This window comes from Spermophilus citellus (genome assembly GCF_964194105.1).
Source record: "Spermophilus citellus genome assembly, chromosome: 4".
NCBI classification, from domain to species: domain Eukaryota; kingdom Metazoa; phylum Chordata; class Mammalia; order Rodentia; family Sciuridae; genus Spermophilus; species Spermophilus citellus.
The window spans coordinates 121,551,202-121,571,196 of NC_138185.1; the positions used below are offsets into that span (position 1 = coordinate 121,551,202).

At 37.8% G+C, this 19,995-nt stretch overlaps 1 protein-coding gene across 2 annotated transcripts in view; it reads right to left on the reverse strand.

Moving 5' to 3' along the window:
- Positions 1–16,322, reverse strand: part of MINDY2 (MINDY lysine 48 deubiquitinase 2) — an 85,135-nt gene extending 68,813 nt beyond the window's left edge. The window contains exon 1 of one of the 2 annotated variants that reach the window (XM_081290374.1): positions 14,992–16,322. In XM_081290374.1, the coding sequence (XP_081146500.1) occupies positions 14,992–15,825 (834 nt within the window). In that variant the 5' untranslated portion in view covers positions 15,826–16,322. The remainder of the gene's footprint in view (positions 1–14,991) is intronic. The other variant, XM_081290375.1, reaches the window with a different exon arrangement.
- Positions 16,323–19,995: the final 3,673 nt, after the last annotated feature.

Below are 19,995 nucleotides of genomic sequence, written 5' to 3' on the forward strand. Positions count from 1 at the left end.
GGTGTTCTAGATTTATGTTATCAAATGTATTAATGACATGTCACAATTTTTTTTTGCTTTAATCAATGAGTAAAATAAGTTGTATAAGTGATCCCTATAAAACCAAATGGTGGCCAGATATGGTGGCACACACCTGTAATCCTAGTGGCTTGGGAGGCTGAGGCAGGGGGTCAGTGAGTTAAAAGCCAGCCTCAACAGCGGTGAAATGCTAAATTCAGTGAGACCCTGTCTCTAAATAAAATACAAAATAGGGGTGGGGATGTGGCTCAGTGGTTGAGTGCCCCTGAGTTCAATCTCTGATACCAAGGGGTGGGGGGGAACCTGTCATGAGATCCTCTGAGAGCATATATGACAGATGATACTTATAATTTAGTTATCTACTGGATTTACCACTTAGTGAAATAAAGAGATATCATGAAGGTTGTTTTAAAAAATATTTTTCAGTTGTCAATGGATCTTTATTTTACTTATTTATATGTGGTGCTGAGAATCAAACCCATTTCCCCCCACGTGCTAGGTAAGAACTCTACCACTGAGCTACAACCCTGGCTCCTCATGAAGGTTTTGATCATTATTTCATTCTAAATTTTTTTAAATATTCATTTTTTAATTTTAGGTGAATACAATATCTTTATTTTTATTTTTTTATGTGGTGCTGAGGATCAAACCTAGAGCCTCATGCATGCTAGGCAAATACTTTACCACTGAGCCACAACTGCAACCCCCTAAATTATTTTTACTAATATATTTTTTTAATTAAGATTTTTTTAGCAGATTTTGAGCAGAAAATAGAGACCTCCCATACACAGCATATTTTAAAACTGAAATTCATTGGCAAATTGTAGCCTATTGTTTTTCTAAACAAAGATTTTTCTGAAACATAGTCACTCTTATTTATGTATTCTTTGACTGCTTTTGTACTACAATGTCAGAATTTATTTTCTCTAAGACTGCATGGTACAGAAAGCCCCCAAAATTTAGATTTTTAACTGTCATAATATAATACTTAATCAAGATGTTTCAAAATTAAGATTTGATATTTAAGGCTAATGATATGGCTAAGTAGTAGAGTACCTGTCTGGTTGTACACAGGCCTGAGTTCAATTCCCAGTACTGCAAGGGAAAAAATAAAAATCTGATATTTAAATTAACTAAATTTATATCCTAAAGTGGAACTTTCTGTTTCAGACCAATCAAAAAATTCCATATACACCTAACAATGCTTCTTAAATAAATTAAGGCCTATCTATTCTCTTTGGGTAATGTTGTCATCCTACTATAAAGCTATCAAAATACAAAACCAAGGGGACTGGGAATCTACCTCAAAGGTAGAGACTATGCTTAGCAAGTGTGAGGCTTCTGAGTTCAACCCCAGCATCAGGAGGTGGGGTGATTAAGGTAAGGATATTAGAAATATATTCTATAATCCTAGTTATCTGCAAACAGATGTTTTGAGAATTTAGTCTTGAAATTTCCAAATAGCAACCTCTACCCTATCTTGCTTCAGACACAAGAAATGGTAAACAACAACCTGTATACTGATTTTAGAAGTGAGACCAACAAATACACAATTTTAAAATATTTTATTTTATTTTATTGTGGACTGGGGATTGAACTCATGCTAGATAAGCACTCTACCACTGAGTTATACCCCTGCTCCCCTCCTCCACTATTTTTTTTTCTAATTTTGAGTTTCACTAAATTTTTCAGGATAGTCTTGAACTTGCAATTCTCCTGCCTCAGCCTCCCAAATAGCTGGGATTATAGTTGTGCACCAACATGCCTAACCAAATGAATAAATATTTTAACTCACTTCTTTATGAGCATACTCAGTGATAGATCTATTTCCTGAATCATAGCTAATAAAATACTGTATGTTCATTAAAACTATGGAAGAGTATAAAAGTGAAAAAATGTCTACCTCAAACGAATCCCAAATATTATTTTTAACCACAAATGAAGATCTTCCTAAAAGCTTGCTTTTTTGCTTTCCTCCATCACTACCTCAAAAACAAGTGCAGAGGGTTTTGTCAATGACCTAAAATATACTTGTCTCTAGAATTTATTCAAGAAAAAAATAGGTCATAAAATAGCTGGCTAAAAATACAGAATTAGCAGTTGTGGCAATCTTTCTAAATTTCTAAACTTTAAGTTTTGCTGTGAAATAAATGATGTATGATCTCTTTTAATAGTAACCTTCAACATATTTTTTAAAAGTAAATAAGTACTCTTATACAGGGTATCTGGAAGCCACTCTCATAGTTTAAATATTCTTCCTAAAATAAGAACAAATCCTCTCAGCATATATTAACACATAGATCCAAATTAATAAAGCCAAAATAAAGTGAGGTTTAAATGTAATATGAAAATAGATAATGTCCTGTCCTATGAATAAGATTTTATTATATTAATTAGATTTCCTGAGAAATTGTTAATATCAGAATAAAAATTTATCAACCATTAGAAGAAAATAGCTACTGCAACTCCAAATGTTCCACTAAGGTAAAACCTTACTGATGAGCCCAATTATTCTGTAATTCTTAAAGAGTGAAGTATATTCGAGGATAGACTCAAATGAAGCCAAAAAAATAGACAAGAGGGATTGGTGCTGTAACTCCGTATCAGAGAACTCACCTATCAATACCGAAGGCCCTGGGTTCAATCCTCAGCACCACATAAAATTAAATAAATAAATAAAAACAACAAAATCTTCTGTTGTTAATTAAATCTTGATCAGAATCTTATAATGTCCTAAAAATTATATGCCAAGATTTTGATACCTACAATTTTCATATTCTGAGTGGGGAGGCAAATGCATGGGAGTCAGCAATAACTAAGAAATAAGGAGTTTAAATAACTTGTGGCAAGAATTTAGTCTTGAAATTTCCAAATAGCAAAAGTGACCAGCAATAGATTATTATTAAATATCTAATTAGAATATCAATTAATAAAACAGAAAAACATTCAATGAAATTTTAGGTAAAATATCAGGAAGGTTGGGGGTGCAGCTCAGTGGTACAGTGCTTGCTTCACTCCCCAGCACCACACACAAAACAAAAACAACAACAAAACAACAACAAAAAAAAAACCCACTGAAACATTTTATTTGTTTGCACTGGGGATTAAACCAAGAGTATCACATATGCAACACAAGCACTTTGCCACTGAGCTACATAACCTGTCCATTAAAAAAAAAAAAAAATGTACTGACAGCCAAGCATGGTGGTATACAACTATAATGCCAGCAATTGGGGACGCCAAGGCAGAAGAATAGCAATTCAAATAGCAACTAAGCAAGATCCTAAGAAACTTAGACCCTATTTCAAAATAAAAAAAATAAAAAGAGCTAGGAATATGGTTCAATGGTTAAGGTCTCCTGGATTCAATCCCTAGTACCAAAACAAACAAACAAACAGTATATTTTATTTGAGACAGGGTCTCGATCAGTTTTTTAGGGTGGCCTCAAACTTGCACTCCTACCTCAACCTCTTACAGTCACTGGGAGTATAAGTGTGTGTTAGCATGCTGGCTTGAGACATATTTTACATCAAAAATTGACAAAGTTGGGCTGGGTTTGTAGCTCAGTGGTAGAGCTCTTGCTTTGCAAGTGTGACGCACTGGGTTCAATCCTCAGCAACACATAAAAATAAATTAAAAAGATATTGTGTCCATCTATGACTAAAAAAAAATTGATGAAGTTTGAGACCAATAGAATGTAAACTTTTTTATAAAAAATAAAAAGGGGGACTGGGGTTGTGGCTCAGCAGCAGAGTGCTTACTTACCAAGTGTGAGGCCCTGGGTTCGATCCTCAGCACCACATAAAAATAAATAAATAATATAAAGGTATTGTGTCCAACTACAACTAAAAAATATTTTTAAAATAAATAAATAAATAAATAAAAAGGGCTGGTGATATACCTCGGTGGTAACACCCCTGGGTTCAACCTCTTGTATCAGGGGGGAAAAAACACACACACACACACAAAAACGGAGGATGATGGAAAAGGAATAATCAACTCATGAGACTAAAAATTGGGATCCATTTATGTATGTCACGAGCCATCCATGGGCTGTGTGTATGAGCTATGCTCATTTGAGCTTATGAGGGGATTGGACTGGTGTTACATGGGACACATGTGTGCCTTTCCTCTTGCTCTGCCTGTGGTCCCACACAGCACCTGAGATGGGTGTGGCTTTCCAAGATGTCAATCAACCTACTGACCACAAGATCACCAAGCAAGACTCCACCCTTGCTTTATTTGGGTGGAATATTCTATGAATGGCTTTTCCCAATAAATAGAGGATTTCAGGCATGCTCTCTCTCTTGCCTCTTGTCCCCATTGCTCCCCTTGCCTTCCAGCATGGGAGCTGACACCTGAGGTTTCCGAGCCATCCCCGACCCCTGAGAAAGGTATTTCTGTGTTTGTGTGTTTTTTTTGTTGCCAGCCCAGCTAGCTGGTGACACATTTAATCATCAAAAATAGAAAACTTGATCTGGGTACAATGGCTCCCAGCTATTCAGGAGGCTGAGGTCAAAGGATTGGGGCCAGCCTCAATAATTTAGTGAGACCCTGTCTCAAAATATAAAAAGGACTGCAGATGTAGCTCAGTGATAAAGTGCCCGGGTTTCAATCCTTAGTAACAACAACAAAAGGAATTTGACAAGTGAAGATAAGTTTGTTTGTCGAAAAAAATAGTGTCTACTTTGGAATTGTGTCTGAATGACAAACTTGAATTGAAACATGTCATTATATCCCATAAAGATATATATATATATATAATTTTTAATTAAAAAATTTAGGGTGCAGAGATATGGTTGGGTAGGAGGAATAACTTATAATATTATATAGCACAATAGGAAAACTATGTCTGCCAAGTAATTAAATATATCAAATAGCTAGTAGAGAAGGTTTTAAATATTCTCCAAAGAAATTATAAATGTCCAAGGTGATACCCTGATCTGATCAACCATTTGTATATGTGTATTAAAATGTTAGACTGCAGTCAATAAATATGTACAACTACTATATGTCAATTACAAATATATATTTTAAAAAAACAGGAAGTTGAGCTGGAACTTGAGATAACATTTTTAATTCATTCATGAATTATTTGATTTCCATACTATAGACTATTTTTGCATTACAGTTGGCCCTCCAGAGACACAGGTTCCATATCTGCAGATTCAATCAACCAGATAGAAAATATTCAAGGGGAGGTCATCTGTACTGAACATGTACAGACTCTTAAAACTGTCATTATTCCCAAAATAATATAGTGTGACAACTTTACACAGCATTTACATTTTATTAGGTAATATAAGTAATCTAGAGGTAATTTAAAGTATGAAGGAAGATGCACAGATAGGTTGTATACAAATACAATGTCATTTTATATAAGACTTGAGCATCTTTGGGGAGTTCTGGATCCAATCCACCACAGTTAGGAATAAAGTACTTACAGTAAAATGAATCACTAATAATATAATTTCTTCTTGTTCAAATTTCACTAATTTTGAATATGCAATATATACACACATATTAATGTATTCAGCATGAATCTACAATATTCATGATTTTTTGACTTAAAATTGTAAAGACATTGTTCTTCTGAAAATATTAGAAATATTATTAGTGTGGGGAAAAAGAAAAGAAAGGTAGGCTTCTCTCTTTTCAAAATAAGACTCAAAAACTTATGGATCCTCTCAACATGCCTTAAATCCTGGCTCCAGCAAATAAAATGTATGTATTGTAAGCTACTATACATCATTTTTAATAATAATTTAATTTATTATATGTACTATTCACTTATTACTATACTTAAAAATATTAAAAATTCAGATTGTTAGCTAGGTACAATAGTATATACCTGTAGTCTCAGATACTTGTAATGCTGAGGCAGGATTGCTTGAGGTCAACCTGGGCAACATAGAAACACCTTGACTCGAAAATGAATAAATAATTTGGGAGAGTGCTAGGGATTGAATTTGGGGGCACTCAACCACTGAGCCTATTTTGTATTTTATTTAAAGACAGGGCTCACTGAGTTGCTTAGCACCTTGCTTTTGCTGAGGCTGGCTTTGAACTCACCATCCTCCTGTCTCAGCCTTCCTGAGCCACTGGGATTACAGGTGTGCACCAGTGCACCCAGCATAAATAAAAATTTTAAAATTTAAAAAATAAATAAAATTTCAACGCTTTAGTAAATCTATTTGGGGGCTTTCTACTTGCCACCAGTATTTAAATCACAAAATTTTTATGAGACAATCCCAACCTCAGGCTAATTTGAAACATTTTCATCATTAATTTTTAACATAATATAGATGCCTTCTTCCAAGTAACACAAATGCCTATTTAAAAACCAACAAAAATTACATGTTAAATTACAGACAGTTCAAAGTGTGTTTTTTTTTTAAAGAGAGAGAGAGAGAGAGAGAGAGAGAGAGAGAGAATTTTAATATTTATTTTTTAGTTTTCGGCGGACACAACATCTTTGTTTGTATGTGGTGCTGAGGATCGAACCCGGGCCGCACGCATGCCAGGCAAGTGTGCTACCGCTTGAGCCACATCCCCAACCCCACTTCAAAGTGTTTTACAGCAATAAAGAATGTTTTCACAATGAGATTTTTTAGCAAAATAAAGCATTTTCAATGTATGAAGCCTTGGGTTCAATCCTCAGCACTACATATATAAGAAGTTCAGCAAGCTTACCATGCTAAAAAATCTTCACAAAAAAACAAAAAACAAAACAAAACAAAAAAACACCTGACAGTGAAACTTTCACATTAATTGCTTAAAAGATACATAGGAACAAGAACAAGGTAAGATAACAGACCAGTCTGAAGACAACTGAGGTAGTCCAGGTAAGAGATAAAGAAAGCTTCAAGGGTAGTAGCAGTAGAGATAGAAATTATTGAATGATGGCAAAGGCTAGTTTACTCACCATAGAACCCCCCCCCCAAAAAAATCTGAACTTAGAAGTGTCATGTACTAGTCAGGCAAGGTGGCACACACCTGTAATCTCAGCTATTAAGGAGTCTGAGGCAAGAGGAACACAAATTCAAGGCCAACTAGAGCAATTTAGTGAGACCCTGCCTCAAAATAAAAATAAAGAGGGCTGGGGATGTAGCTCAGTGGTGGAGTACATGCTTAACAGGCAAACGGCTTTAGTTTCAAGTTCTAGTATAGCAAAAAAAAAAAAAAAAAAAAAAAAAGGAGAAGAAAAAAAGAAATGTCAGATATTCCCAAAGACATAAAGCACAAGGGGCAAAAAAACAGAATGAGTCTAGTATTAGATCTTTGGGACTTGATCTAATAAATCACAGAGTCTATCTCTACTTCTTTATCACAGGTTATCCTATCTTTCTCTGCCCCAGACCTATTGTCCACAAGGCTTACTGGTATCTTATCCCATTCAAATATATCCATTGAGATTTCTGGTTCTGGAGTGGGTGATAATCTTACCTTGGACAAGTTATTTAAACTTTATTTAGCTTCAATTTTTTGTATATGCAAAATAGAAAACAATAGCTACATAAATATTTCATTTTACACTTGAAAAAATTAAAAGAGAAAATATATATAATGCATATATAATAACACAGTAAGAGGGCACAAAATTAACTGAATACTTAATATTACTCAAAGTCCTATGATTGTTGGTACCATCTATACCCTCAACAGACAAGGTTGGAAGGGGAGAAGGAAGAATTTTCACTGAAAGAATACTAATATCGGGCTGGGGATGTGGCTCAAGCGGTAGCGCGCTCGCCTGGCATGCGTGCGGCCCGGGTTCGATCCTCAGCACCACATACCAACAAAGATGTTGTGTCCACCGAGAACTAAAAAATAAATATTAAAAATTCTCTCTCTCTCTCTCTCTCTCTCTCTCTCCTCTCTCACTCTCTCTTTAAAAAAAAAAAAAAGAATACTAATATCAATGGCAGAGGAGAAAATGCACACATCACCCACTGGCACTATTACTATCATACTATCATCAGCTCTCATCTACTTTATCTCACAAATCCAGAGATACAACACTACTTTTAATTCTTGAGAAAGACTAGCAATGAAAGATTCAGAAACTTTCCTTAAAATCATTTGTGTAAACAAAACCCCACATTGTGTGAAGTTTTTAATCTCTTCTCACAAGATCTATATTTAAAAGAGAGTGGGCAGAGACTAAGATAGAACCTTTGGTTCACCATCTGTTTTTGCTTTTATAAGTAATAAATACACTTGGAAAACCTCAAGAGAGTTTTGTGCTTACTTTAGGAAACAGAACATGAGAAAATTTGTATGATTGCAATGTTCCTACAAGTCAGGGAAAAAGCAAAGCATTAGAAGAAAGAAGAGGTAGCTGCACACACAGGAAGGAAGCAAGGAAGGAAGGAAGGAAGGAAAGAAGGGAGGGAGGGAGGGAGAACTATGGCAAAAGCTCATTGCTGGCAAAAAACTTACCTCCATGGAGCCTCATTTTGTAGGTGACAATGAGACAGAGAAAATGTCCATTTGAACTTCAGATTTTCTGTTAATGGCCTTTTGGTCCTTTTGCTATTGTGCTGTTTATATTTTTCTTTCATATATATATATATATATATATATATATATATATATATATATATATACTTACTTTGGTACCAGGGATTGAACTGAGGGGCATTTAATCACTGAGCCATATCCCAGTCCTTTTTACTTTTTATTTTGAGACAGGGTGTCGATCAGTTGTTCAGGGTGAACACAAACTTGTAATCCTCCTACCTCAACCTTTTAAAGTCACTGAGATTATAGGCATGCACCACCACACCCAGCTCTTTTTATAATTTATAAGGGTTCTATATAAACTAAGAAATTAATCTTTAGACATTCAATCTGGCAAATATTTCTCTCAGTTAAATGTGTATTTTGATTTAATTTATGATGAGCTTGTTGTTTTTTGTGTGTAAGTATATATTTTTTTCTTTTTTTAAACCTTAAGCTTTTAAAATAATTTACAGAATCAAATGAATCAAACCTCATCTTACAGTTTGTTGGTTTGATGTGTGAAGAAATCAGCTTAACATAAAAAAAATCTTGCTTCAGAACTTTGGCATTTATCCCTTGATTTAACTGAAGATCATTTATAGATTTGAACTCACATTAAACAAAGAAAGAGAAAATGAGGAAAAGAATTTCCTACCCAAAAGGGTTAGGGAGAAAAGGCTATGTATTTCAGCATCTTAAATTAGAATACAGAATTCATTCTTCTATTAAAATGCTAATACCTACATAATAATTAGCTATTATACTATGATATGACCTCTATCATAAAATACAGTATAGTTCATTGAAGTTTTTGTGTATGTTGGCCTCAGAATCTATAACATTCTTTCTGAAAGAAAGAGAAAATAGGGACTCCCTCTATTATTAAATATCTTTGCAAACATAAAAGTATTAGGGCAAAAACTTTTAAAGTTTAAATCATGTGCAAAGGTAGAAAGGTAGTAACATACTCAACTATCGAGTATTCATCATTCAGTCAGCTTCAACATGTATAACATAAAGCCATTATCATCAGAAACAAATTTATTAACTGTCATCTCTCATCCAGAACCACTGCACTTACTTCCTCTTAATCACTCAAATCCTCCTATATGTGTTCAGTCTACTGATCTTATGATTTCATCCTCTCAAACGAGTGGCTCAACTGTTTCACTTAAAACTCTTATTTCATTTACCTTCCGTGAATCAACCCTTGAAAAGTTCATTCTCTGAAAACACTAACCAGACATTCTTCCTGGTCCTATTTCCAGGTAGAAGAGAACTACTAGAGAAAAACAAAAAACAAACAACAAAAAAGCAAAACTGACATAGCAAAAGCTTTTAAAGCCTACCTAAAACGGGTGTGGTGGTGCCTGCCTGAAATTCCAGCCACTCAGGAGGTTAAAGCAGGAATACTGCAACTCCAAAGCCAGACTCAGCAATTTAGCGAGGCCCTAAGCAACTTAGTGAGACCTTGTCTCAAAATAAAAATAAAAAGGGCTGCTAATGTGGCTCAGTGGTTAAGTGCCCCTGGGTTTAATCCATAATACAAAAAAAGAAAGAAAAGAAAGGAAACCTCTCTAAAATGCAAAGTACCTAAAATCTATCCCTTCAATGCTTTATAATGTCTCTCCTTCTCTCCTTAATTACTGATGAGTTCAATAGTTACTCTGCCACAATGGAAAATGTGACGTTCCACACTCCATCTATCTCACTATATTAATATGACCAGTCTGTATCATCCTTGTCCCAATCCTTCAGAAACTGAAATTGGTGTTCCTTTTCTCTAGAGACTGTACCATCTATTCTGAAGACCTGTATTTCCTGTCCCCTGTGACCTTGTCCCCATACCGGTCCTTTTTTGGCAAAATCTTTCCTACTCCATCTGTTCCTTGATTTTGCTGCATTTGACAATGGTAACAAACCATTTTCATATTTCATTTTCTCTCCCTGACTACTCTCACGACACTGTCCTATTTCTTCTTCTCATTCCACATTTCAAATTGTACATGTGGTGATTTTTTTTCAATTCTCTTACTTCTAACACACCTTTTTAATCTTTAATCCTGTTTTCTCTTTACCTGTTGGAGAATGGGGTAAAGGAGGAACTGGGGAAACAGAGGCAAGGTAGGTAGGATGTTTCTAATTGCTACATATGTTGAGGCAGAAAAACATTGAGAACTATAGCTTATCACTTTCCATGGAGAATTCATTTATTCTCATAGATACATACTCAGATCTATGCAATAATCCCCAAATTCAGTCTCTATTATAATTTTTACCTCTTTCCTGAGACCCAGTCCATGCTCCTGGAGGCATAATATTTTTATGTCCCTCTATTAGACATTTCTAACTTGACATAGCAAACTTTGCCATCAACTTCCCCATCTAAAATTATTGCATTTACACCTTTCCTATCTTATGAAAGACCAACAAATAGGTATTATCCAAATATGAAAAAAAAAGAATGTCATCTCCTTCATTGTTTTTTGTTTTTTTTTTTTTTTTTTTTTTTTTTTTGGTGGTACTGGGGAACTCAGGGCCTTGCACATGCTAAGCAAGTGTTCTGGCACTGAGTTACAGCAGCAGGCCTTCTTTAAAATTTTATTATTGAGACAGAGTCTTGCCAAGTTGCCAGGCTGACCTTGAACTTGGGATCCTCCTGCTTCAGCTTCCTAAGTAGCTGGAATTACAGGCATATCCCATGGCAGCCTTCATTTCTTATATCTAGTTAGTGATAAATTCATCACTGGTACCTTCCTTCATTAAAGAGAAAAGGCAAAGCAAAGGAAAAAAAAAAAAAAAAGCTACGCTTAGAGCTATGGATGTAGCTCAGAGGTAGAGTACTTGCCCAGCATGTGCTAGGCCCTGGATTTGACCCCCAGCACAGCCAAAATAAACAAAACAAAAAAGCTATCCTTATTAATTTTTTCTATTACATTCACTACAATCTTGGGGCTGAGAACATAGCTTAGTGGTTGAGCCTCCTACTTTAGCATGCACAAGGCCCTGAATTCCATAAAAAAGTGGGGCTGGGGATGTAGTTCAGTGGCACATGCTTAGCGTGTATAAGGCCTTGGGTTCCTTCCCCAACACTACAAAAAAAAAGTGAGTATATGAGTGTGTGTATGTGTGTGTCCTCAGAGTCATTAAAAATTATTAAGGATCCCAAAGAGTTTTTGTCTTTGTGAATTTTATCTGTTACTATTTACCATATTAGAAATTAAAATTGAGGGGAAAAAAAATTTTTCAGTATTGGTGATTATACTCGGGGTTGCTTTACTACTGAGTTACAACCCCAGCCCTTATTTTTATTTTAAGACAGGGTCTCACTAAAGCCAGGTACAGTGGCACATGCCTATAATCCCAGCTACTCAGGTGTCTGAGATAGGAGGATTGGAAGTTCAAAGCCAGCCTCATCAACTTAGTGAGACCATGTCTCTAAATAAAACATAAAAAGGGGTGGGAATGAGGCTCAGTGGATAAGCAAATCTCACTAAACTGACAATGCTGGCCTCCAACTTGTGATCCTCCTGCCTCTGCCTCTGGAGTTGCTGAGATTATATAGTTTTGCCTGGCAAAACTTAGAAAAATTTAAAACACAAGAATATATAGACGGGGGTTGGGGATATGGCTCAAGCGGTAGCGCGCTTGCCTGGCAAGCACGGGGCGCTAGGTTCTATCCTCAGTACCACATAAAAATAAAATAAAAATGTTGTGTCCGCTGAAAACTAAAAATAAATATTAAAAAAATTCTCTCTCTCTAAAAAAAAAAAAAAAAAGAATATGTAGATAACATTCCATTAACTGTCAGAGCAATTGGCAACTTATCACCAATCATGCAGCCTAGAAAACTCCACCAAAACTTCAAAAAGGCAAATAACATCATTATTATGAAGATAGTTTCAACCTCTAGAATTCCTGGTTTACTTTGAGATACTGCTTTACTTTGGTTCTCTTATCCATCTCCCTATCAGTCAATGACTACTGATGACAGACTTTTGTGCACATAGACTAAATGAAGAAAAAAGACTGCCTTTTTACAAAATACTCTTCAAATTCATTTGCATGCCTGCTGATCCACAGCCTAACAAGACCTATCAATTTTCCTCCTGCTGTTCCTCTTTCCTTCCTCCACTGCACACTGCACTTTAGCCAAGGTTGGAGGTCCCAAAGAGAACAAACCTTTTTCTAAAAGCTTTAGAGTCTTTGAATGTATGCTTTGCCTAGAAGGCTTTCTCTTACTTATCCTACAGACATGGTTCATAAGGTTCTCTTCTATGAAGGTTTCCCATGAATCCCCAATTACCTTTTCTCTGTATTTTCATAATACATTAGAGTTTCTCACATTGCTCTGCAATTACTGTTTATATATCTGCCTCCTCTTTTGAACAAAGACAAAATTTGTTTTATACTCTTCTCTGCATTTCTATAGTACCTTACACATAGTGGAAACCCAAAGATGTGATCATATACTCAAATCAGTCTTTCAGAGTCATTTCAAAGCTCATCTATCCCCAAGTACTCCAGGCCACACAGTATTTGCTTCTTCCTCTGAAGTTCTGCAGTACTATATGGAAACTAAGAAGAGAGAAAATCTTAAAGGAAACTAATAATTATTCCTTCTTACAAAAGAGAATGACTCACAGAACCAAGTTTTAATTCCCTGGTCAAAAGCCTCCATCAAGTAGGTCTTCTATACCTTTTCATTTTTATTATTCTTCAGTATAAACTTAGCAATATGAACATCACCATTTCTAATAAACACACACAAACACAGACACACTATCCATTCTATTTGCATTTCTTTTGTTTATATTATTCTCCCCTTTAGGAAATACATTTCCCTGTTATCCTAAATCCTTTTTTCCTTAAAAGCTTGGTTCAAGACCTATTAATCCCATGAAGCTTTCTGGGACTGTGCCAAACCAAAGGAAAATTTCTCCTTTTTGAATATCTAGTACATTCCCATTTGTTCCATATAACTTAATATTTAGTATTATTTAATAATATTATGTAAATAAACACAGCAATCCCAAATATCTTGATAGCTCTTCTAGAGCAGGCACTGCCTAGACACCAGGATCCCAATGACTTGGGAGGCTGAAGCAGGTGGATCAAAAGTTTGAGATCAGCTTCAGCAACTCAGTGAGATCCTGTCTCAAAATTAAAATAAAAAAAGCTGGGAACAGAGCTCTGTGAAAGAGTGCCCCAGGGCTCAATACCCAGTTCCCTAAAAAAAAAAGCAGGCACCTGTCTTCACTCAAAATATCCAAGTGCCATTAAAAACCAGATAATGGAAAGGATTCTAATCTTACATCCTTTGTATCAGCCTTGCTAGCAATAGGAAGATACAGCATATATAAATATTACCTGCTTTACTTGATTTTCTTCCTAACTGATCAGAATAATCCAAGCTATTATTTTCCTAGGAATATTTTATCTATAGATATAATTAACATTTTGAAAATAAAATAAGTGGTGTGAGATGCAATTCCTCAGCACCTTGAAACTGCTAACTTACACAAGACACAGGTTACAGGTTACTCATTCTGAGTCTTCAACATACTTACCCTTCTCTTTTTTTGCTCCATTATCTTAGATATATATTTTATTTTAGTTGTTAATAGTTTTAGCTCCTTCAATACGTTCTGATGTATGATTACAGACAATAATGCCAAACCTTTTAAGTAGAGCCAAAGAAAGGAGGGAAGTAAAAATCATGCATAAAATAAAATCATTCTTTGAAAAACTAGAAATTATGGTAATTAGGTCTCAGATCAATGTTGAGACCTTTAGCCAAGGTTGGAGGTCCCAACCTCTTTTACTTAGGAAGAATTTCTCTAAAGGGTCATATCTTCCTTATAACCATTCCCTTAAGTATCCAAATGGGGCAAGAATTATTTGGAAAATAGATTAAACATAACCATCATAACTTATTCCATGATATCATGGATTGATGGTAAATTCTGAAGATCACCTTCTCCAACTCTTCACTTTTTTTTTTTTTTTTGCCTAGGTTATAAAGCCAATACAAAGCAATACTACGGAAAAACATCGGTTAAAAATAACTTTATGTTTAGGGCGGTTTAAGCCCTACTTGTTTGTAAGTACAGTATATCAACCACAACATTAAACTGAATGTTGAACTCTTATTTAAACACTACTAAACAGATTTGAAGTTAAGTGCAATTCTTCCTGAGATAGATGTGTGTGTATACAACACACACACGATGTATATGTATGATCAACACATATGACATGTATATGCTATTCACATACATGATAAACATATATATATGAACATGAATATTCTTTCAACAAAGGATTCCTGGAATGAATTTCATCCAAGAAGAAAAGAGGACTGATGAATGAAGAAAGGAGGAAGCTATCAGCTGACAAGCAATAGCTTCCTCACCCCATTTTGCCCCTCCCCAGAAACGGTAGGAAGTAGAAAGCTGCAGAATGTACCTTCCAGGCCAGAAGCAAAACATTAAGGATGGCCAGCAATGGGCAGGGTCCATTCTCATTCTGGGTGATGATGGGTGTGTTCTCTTCCTTCCACTGGATCCACTTGATGTGATACACAGATTGTCCCGGGAAGCGTTCCTTGGAGGCTGCCAACACCTGAGCGGTGTCCTCCTCCTCCTCTCTGCACAGAGGGGCAGCCCGAGGCAATACTGCCGCGCCCTCCTCCTCCTCGGGAACCTTGTTCTCTGATCCCTCCTCGCTATTGAATTCGGAGCTACTGGGGAAAGAATGCAGGTTAGAGAACGACTCTAGGGAATACAGGCTTGGCGATTCCCCAGGAGGGCTCGGGTCGCTGCAACTGCTGCTGAGGCCGCCAGCGCTGCGGGGCTCCTCGGAGCCGGCGGCCGCCAGTTCTGCTCGGCAGGTGTCGGCAGGATCCAGGCGGGGCCCCGAGTCTCCGGCCGGACCCAAACCAAGGCCCGCAACGGCCTCGGCTGTCTCGGGGGAGGCGGTCACCTTGTGCTGCCCTCTCAGAGGCGCCTTCGCGGGAGCAGGACGCTCCAAAACGCTCTCTTTCAAGTCCAAGCCCGGGAAGGAGCTGCAGAGTCCAGGAGTCTGAGGAGAGCCCGCGGGAGAAGCCGAGTCTGGGGGGCTTCTGGCAGTCGCCGCCCCCTGCCCATTCCCGCTGCCGTTCTCCGCCGCCCGTACTCCAGGACCATCTCCAGCGGCAAGCCTGGTCTCCTGTAGTCCTTCTGGGGGAGTACTTGTTCCCGGCCCTGGCCCGGCCGCCACCCCGTGTTCTAGCGGCAGCAGGCTCTCGGGGCCGCTCTCCATACCCGGCCGGCCGCCCGCCCCTGGCTCTATAGAGACCGCGGCCAGCACTCCTCAGCCAGCGCCTCCGACGCCATGACAGCGGCACTGGCAGTTACAGCGCCCTAGCGCGGCCCTGGCCAGGCACGTCACCCGGGAGGGCACCGGGAGCGCGCGCGCCGCCGCTGCCGCGCCCTCCGCCCGATAGGGGCGTGCCCCCGCGCGACTGAGCTATGCCGGGCGAAGGAGAACCCGCAGCAGCCGCCCACGTAGCCCCGTCCCTCCCGCGTGCGGGTGCCGGCTTGAGTCCCGAAAGCCGGGCGTGGCGGGCGTGGCCGGGGGCGTGGCTAGGGCGCGTCTCCGCGGCCTCAGCTCCAGTAGGAAAACATCCTCTCACTCTGTGGCCGGAAGTTGAACTCCGGGGCAGCCCCACCGCGCGCCGCTGCTTTAAAGGCCCGCGCTGGAGGCGTCTGAACTCTTGGCTGTGACCTCTCAGAGCCGGATCGGATGTGGGTCTGAGCGGGGGTGGGGTGGGTATTGGAGGTGGTCGTAGCATTTGAAGAAGAGCTCGGGAGACTTGTTTCCCCAGCTTGTAATATGAAAAATTCACAGCATTTCTTACCGAATGCAGCTTTTAAAGGCGGAGATCTACTCGAGGTGTTTAGATTACTGCAGTGCACAAATTTCATTCTCCCTGTTCTGGCTGAGAATCGCTGCGCTTCCCACCGGCTACTGGTGCGGCGTTCGCCCTATAGGAGGCGTCAATGTGGTTGTGGATATTGGCCTGCGCAGCAAAAGAAAGTGGGTAATTTGGGCCAGTAATAATAAATTTACTTGCGTTCGAATTAGCCAAGTCTGTGGTTTTGGTTTTGGCGTCATTTTGCATGGAGTGGGAAGCGCCTGCTAATGAAAAATGTCTTTTTCTAATAAGAATTGACTACTCTTCAGAACATGCAATTTTCAAAGTTTTGTTGGTAAGAAGGTGGATGCGGGTTTATTGTGACCCCTCCCTCTTGAAATCCCCCTTTCCTCCAGCTCTGGGGACATAAAAATTACAACACAGATCTTATCTGACGTATTGAGTCAGACTCCTGCTTGTAATCCCAGCTGTTCTGGAGGCTGAGGCAGGGGGATCACAAATTTAAGGCTTGTCTCCCTCCACCTTAGTGAAACACGGTCTTAAAATAAAAAGGGGTGAGGATGTAGCTTCCTTAGCATGCCCCTGGTTCTGAGTTCAATCCTCAGAAACACCAAAAATAAAAACACCAAACAAACAAAAACCCCTGACACATAATAGAATATGATATATTCGTATTCTATTGGTTAGAGAATATAGCCAACATTACAAAGTATTGTTTTATTCATTCTTGAGCACATTTTAGTACCAAGTATATTGGTGGGTACTGTTTTTATCATTGCAGATGCCACTGTAGTCCGCAGAGTTCTTATCTTCATGGGAATTGCTGTTTGGGTTTTTTTTTTTTTTTTTTTTTTTTTTTTTTTAAGTAAGTGTTGGGAATCAAACCCAGGGCCTTCTAAGCAAGTGCTCCACAACTAAGCTATATCTTCAGTCCCTTGACCTTGTTTTCTAATTGTTTCTTTTTTTCTCTCTTTCTTTCTTTTTTTGGTCTTTGGTTTTTTGGTAGCAGGGATTGAATCCAGGGGCACTTAACCACTGAGCCGCATTCCCAACCCCCTTTTATTTATTTATTTTTATTTTTTATTTTTTATTTAGTTGTAGGCAGACACAACAGCTTTATTTTATTTATTTATTTTTATGTGGTGCTGAGGATCAAAGCCAGTGCCTCACAGGTCCTAAGCAAGTGCCTACCACTGAGCCATAATCCCAGCCCCCAGCCCCTTTTTATATTGTATTAGAGACAAGGTCTCCCTGAGTTACTTAGGGCCACACTAAATTGTTTAGGCTGGCTTCGAACTTGGAGTCTCCTGCCTTGGCCTCCTGAGACACTGGGAGTACAGTCATGTACCACTGCATCTGGCTATTTCTATACTTTTAATACTTGCTCGGTAAGTATAGTTAGTTTCTGAAGCATGCAGAAGATGGATTTTTTTGGAAAGCAAAAAAATCAGGAAAGATAATATAAAGTTTCTTCAGAATGTTGAATTTAGGAACCTTGTGTACATTTGGTTTCCATATTGATCAATAAGCAATAAATTCTGTAGTTAGATTTGAATTTTTCTCTAAGAAAGAATTGCCGGTGTTAAATATGTGAAGGCTCTGGGTTTGATCCTGAGTACTGCCTTCCCTTCCCCCCAATATTGCTGGATTAAGCACATTACAGAACCTTGAAGTACAATTGAGAATATTACAGATTTCAGGAAATTCAGAATTTAGTATGGTTTCTCAAATTTAAGAAGATCTGTAAAGGTTTGTTATATGAACAAATTAAATAAATGAAGAATCATACATAGGCCATTAAACTACACATAGATCCAAAAATCATGGAACATAGTTCTCAAATAATGGCCCTTCAGCACTTTTTAAAAGCCCTGCTTGGACTGGGCACAGTGATGCATGCATGTAATCCCAGTGGCTCAGGAGACAGGATTGCAAGTTCAAGGCCAGTCTCAGCAGTTTAGTAAGACTCTGCCTCAAAAATAAAAAGGACTAGGAGTGTAGCTCAGTGGTAAAGCCCCCTGAGTTCTATCTCCGGTATCAAACAAACACAACAACAACAACAACCCACTTGGAAAAACCTGTATTTATACTGGTAGACTTTTATTAGTTTATGTTTCAAATGTTCACATTCATAATTTTAAAATTTGTATACAACAAAAAAAAGCAGAACCAGTTTTTCTTTTCAATGTAGTCAACAATTATATAGGTCAAGATGAAGATTGGCAAGAAAATATATAATTATTTGAGTTCATAAAAATGTACATAGTGATAGAGGCATGCCAGAGGCTCTGGGTTCAATCCCTAGCACCAAAAAATTAATTAAAATTTTAAAAAGAGAAATAATTATACATAGTTTATTTTTTAAATGGAGGTAGGGAATGGCATCTAAGGAGAATACCAGAGACAATAAAACAATAAACTGAGTAATGTCTTATTTTTGCTTTATATGTATTTTTACCTAATCTTTGAGATATGATAAACCATTTTTAAGTTAAAATGTTACTACCCAAATTTATAGTAATTATTATTTGTAGTACTTAGTATTGAACCCCAGGGGTACTCTACCACTGAGCTACATTCCCAGCCTTCTTTTTAAATATTGAGACAGGATCTTGCTAAGTTGCCCAGGCTAGCTATGAATTTGCAGTCCTCCTGCCTCAGGAATAACTGGGAATATAGGTCTGTGTCACCAAATCTAGTTTTTAGGATTAGTCTTTAAAGTTACAGATGTAATAGTCTTAAAAAGTTAAATAGCTTCTCTGCTCTATTCCTCCACATCTTTGAATACTGCTTTTTTTTTTTTTTTTTTTTTTTTTTTTTTGGTACTGGAGATTGAACCCAGGGGTACTTAACCACTGAGCTACATCCCCAGCCATATTATATATAATATATATATATATTATATATATATTATTTAAAGTCAGGGTCTCGCTACTTTGCTGAGGTTAGTTTTGAATTTTTAATCCTCCTGCTTCAGCCTCCCAAACCACTGGGATTACAGACATATACTATTGCACTTGGCTTGAATCCTGTTCTTAAGAAGTAATCCCTTTCGGGCTGGGGATGTGGCTCAAGCGGTAGCGCGCTCGCCTTGCATGCCTGCGGCCCGGGTTCGATCCTCAGCACCCCATACCAACAAAGATGTTGTGTCCGCCGAGAACTAAAAAATAAATATTAAAAAAATTCTCTCTCTCTCACTCTCTTTAAAAAAAAAAAAAAAGAAGTAATCCCTTTCAAATCACAGCTGTTTTTTGGCTCCTTGTCCTCATATTTCCAAGTAGCACAATTAAACACTGATTTCTTCATTTAAATGTTGTAAATATTTTTTATTTATTGCTTTATCTCTATGAAAATGAGGATTTAATTTTCTCACACTATTTTTCCTCTTTGTTTCAACATCTCAGCTATTTCATGACTGGCCCCCCCTCCCCACTCCACCCTCCACCCCTGAGTTCTCAGGATTCAACCCAAGGCACTTTACCATTGAGCTACATCCCCAGCCCTTTTTACTTTTTAATTTTGAGACAGGGTTTTGTTAAGTTTCCCAGACTGGC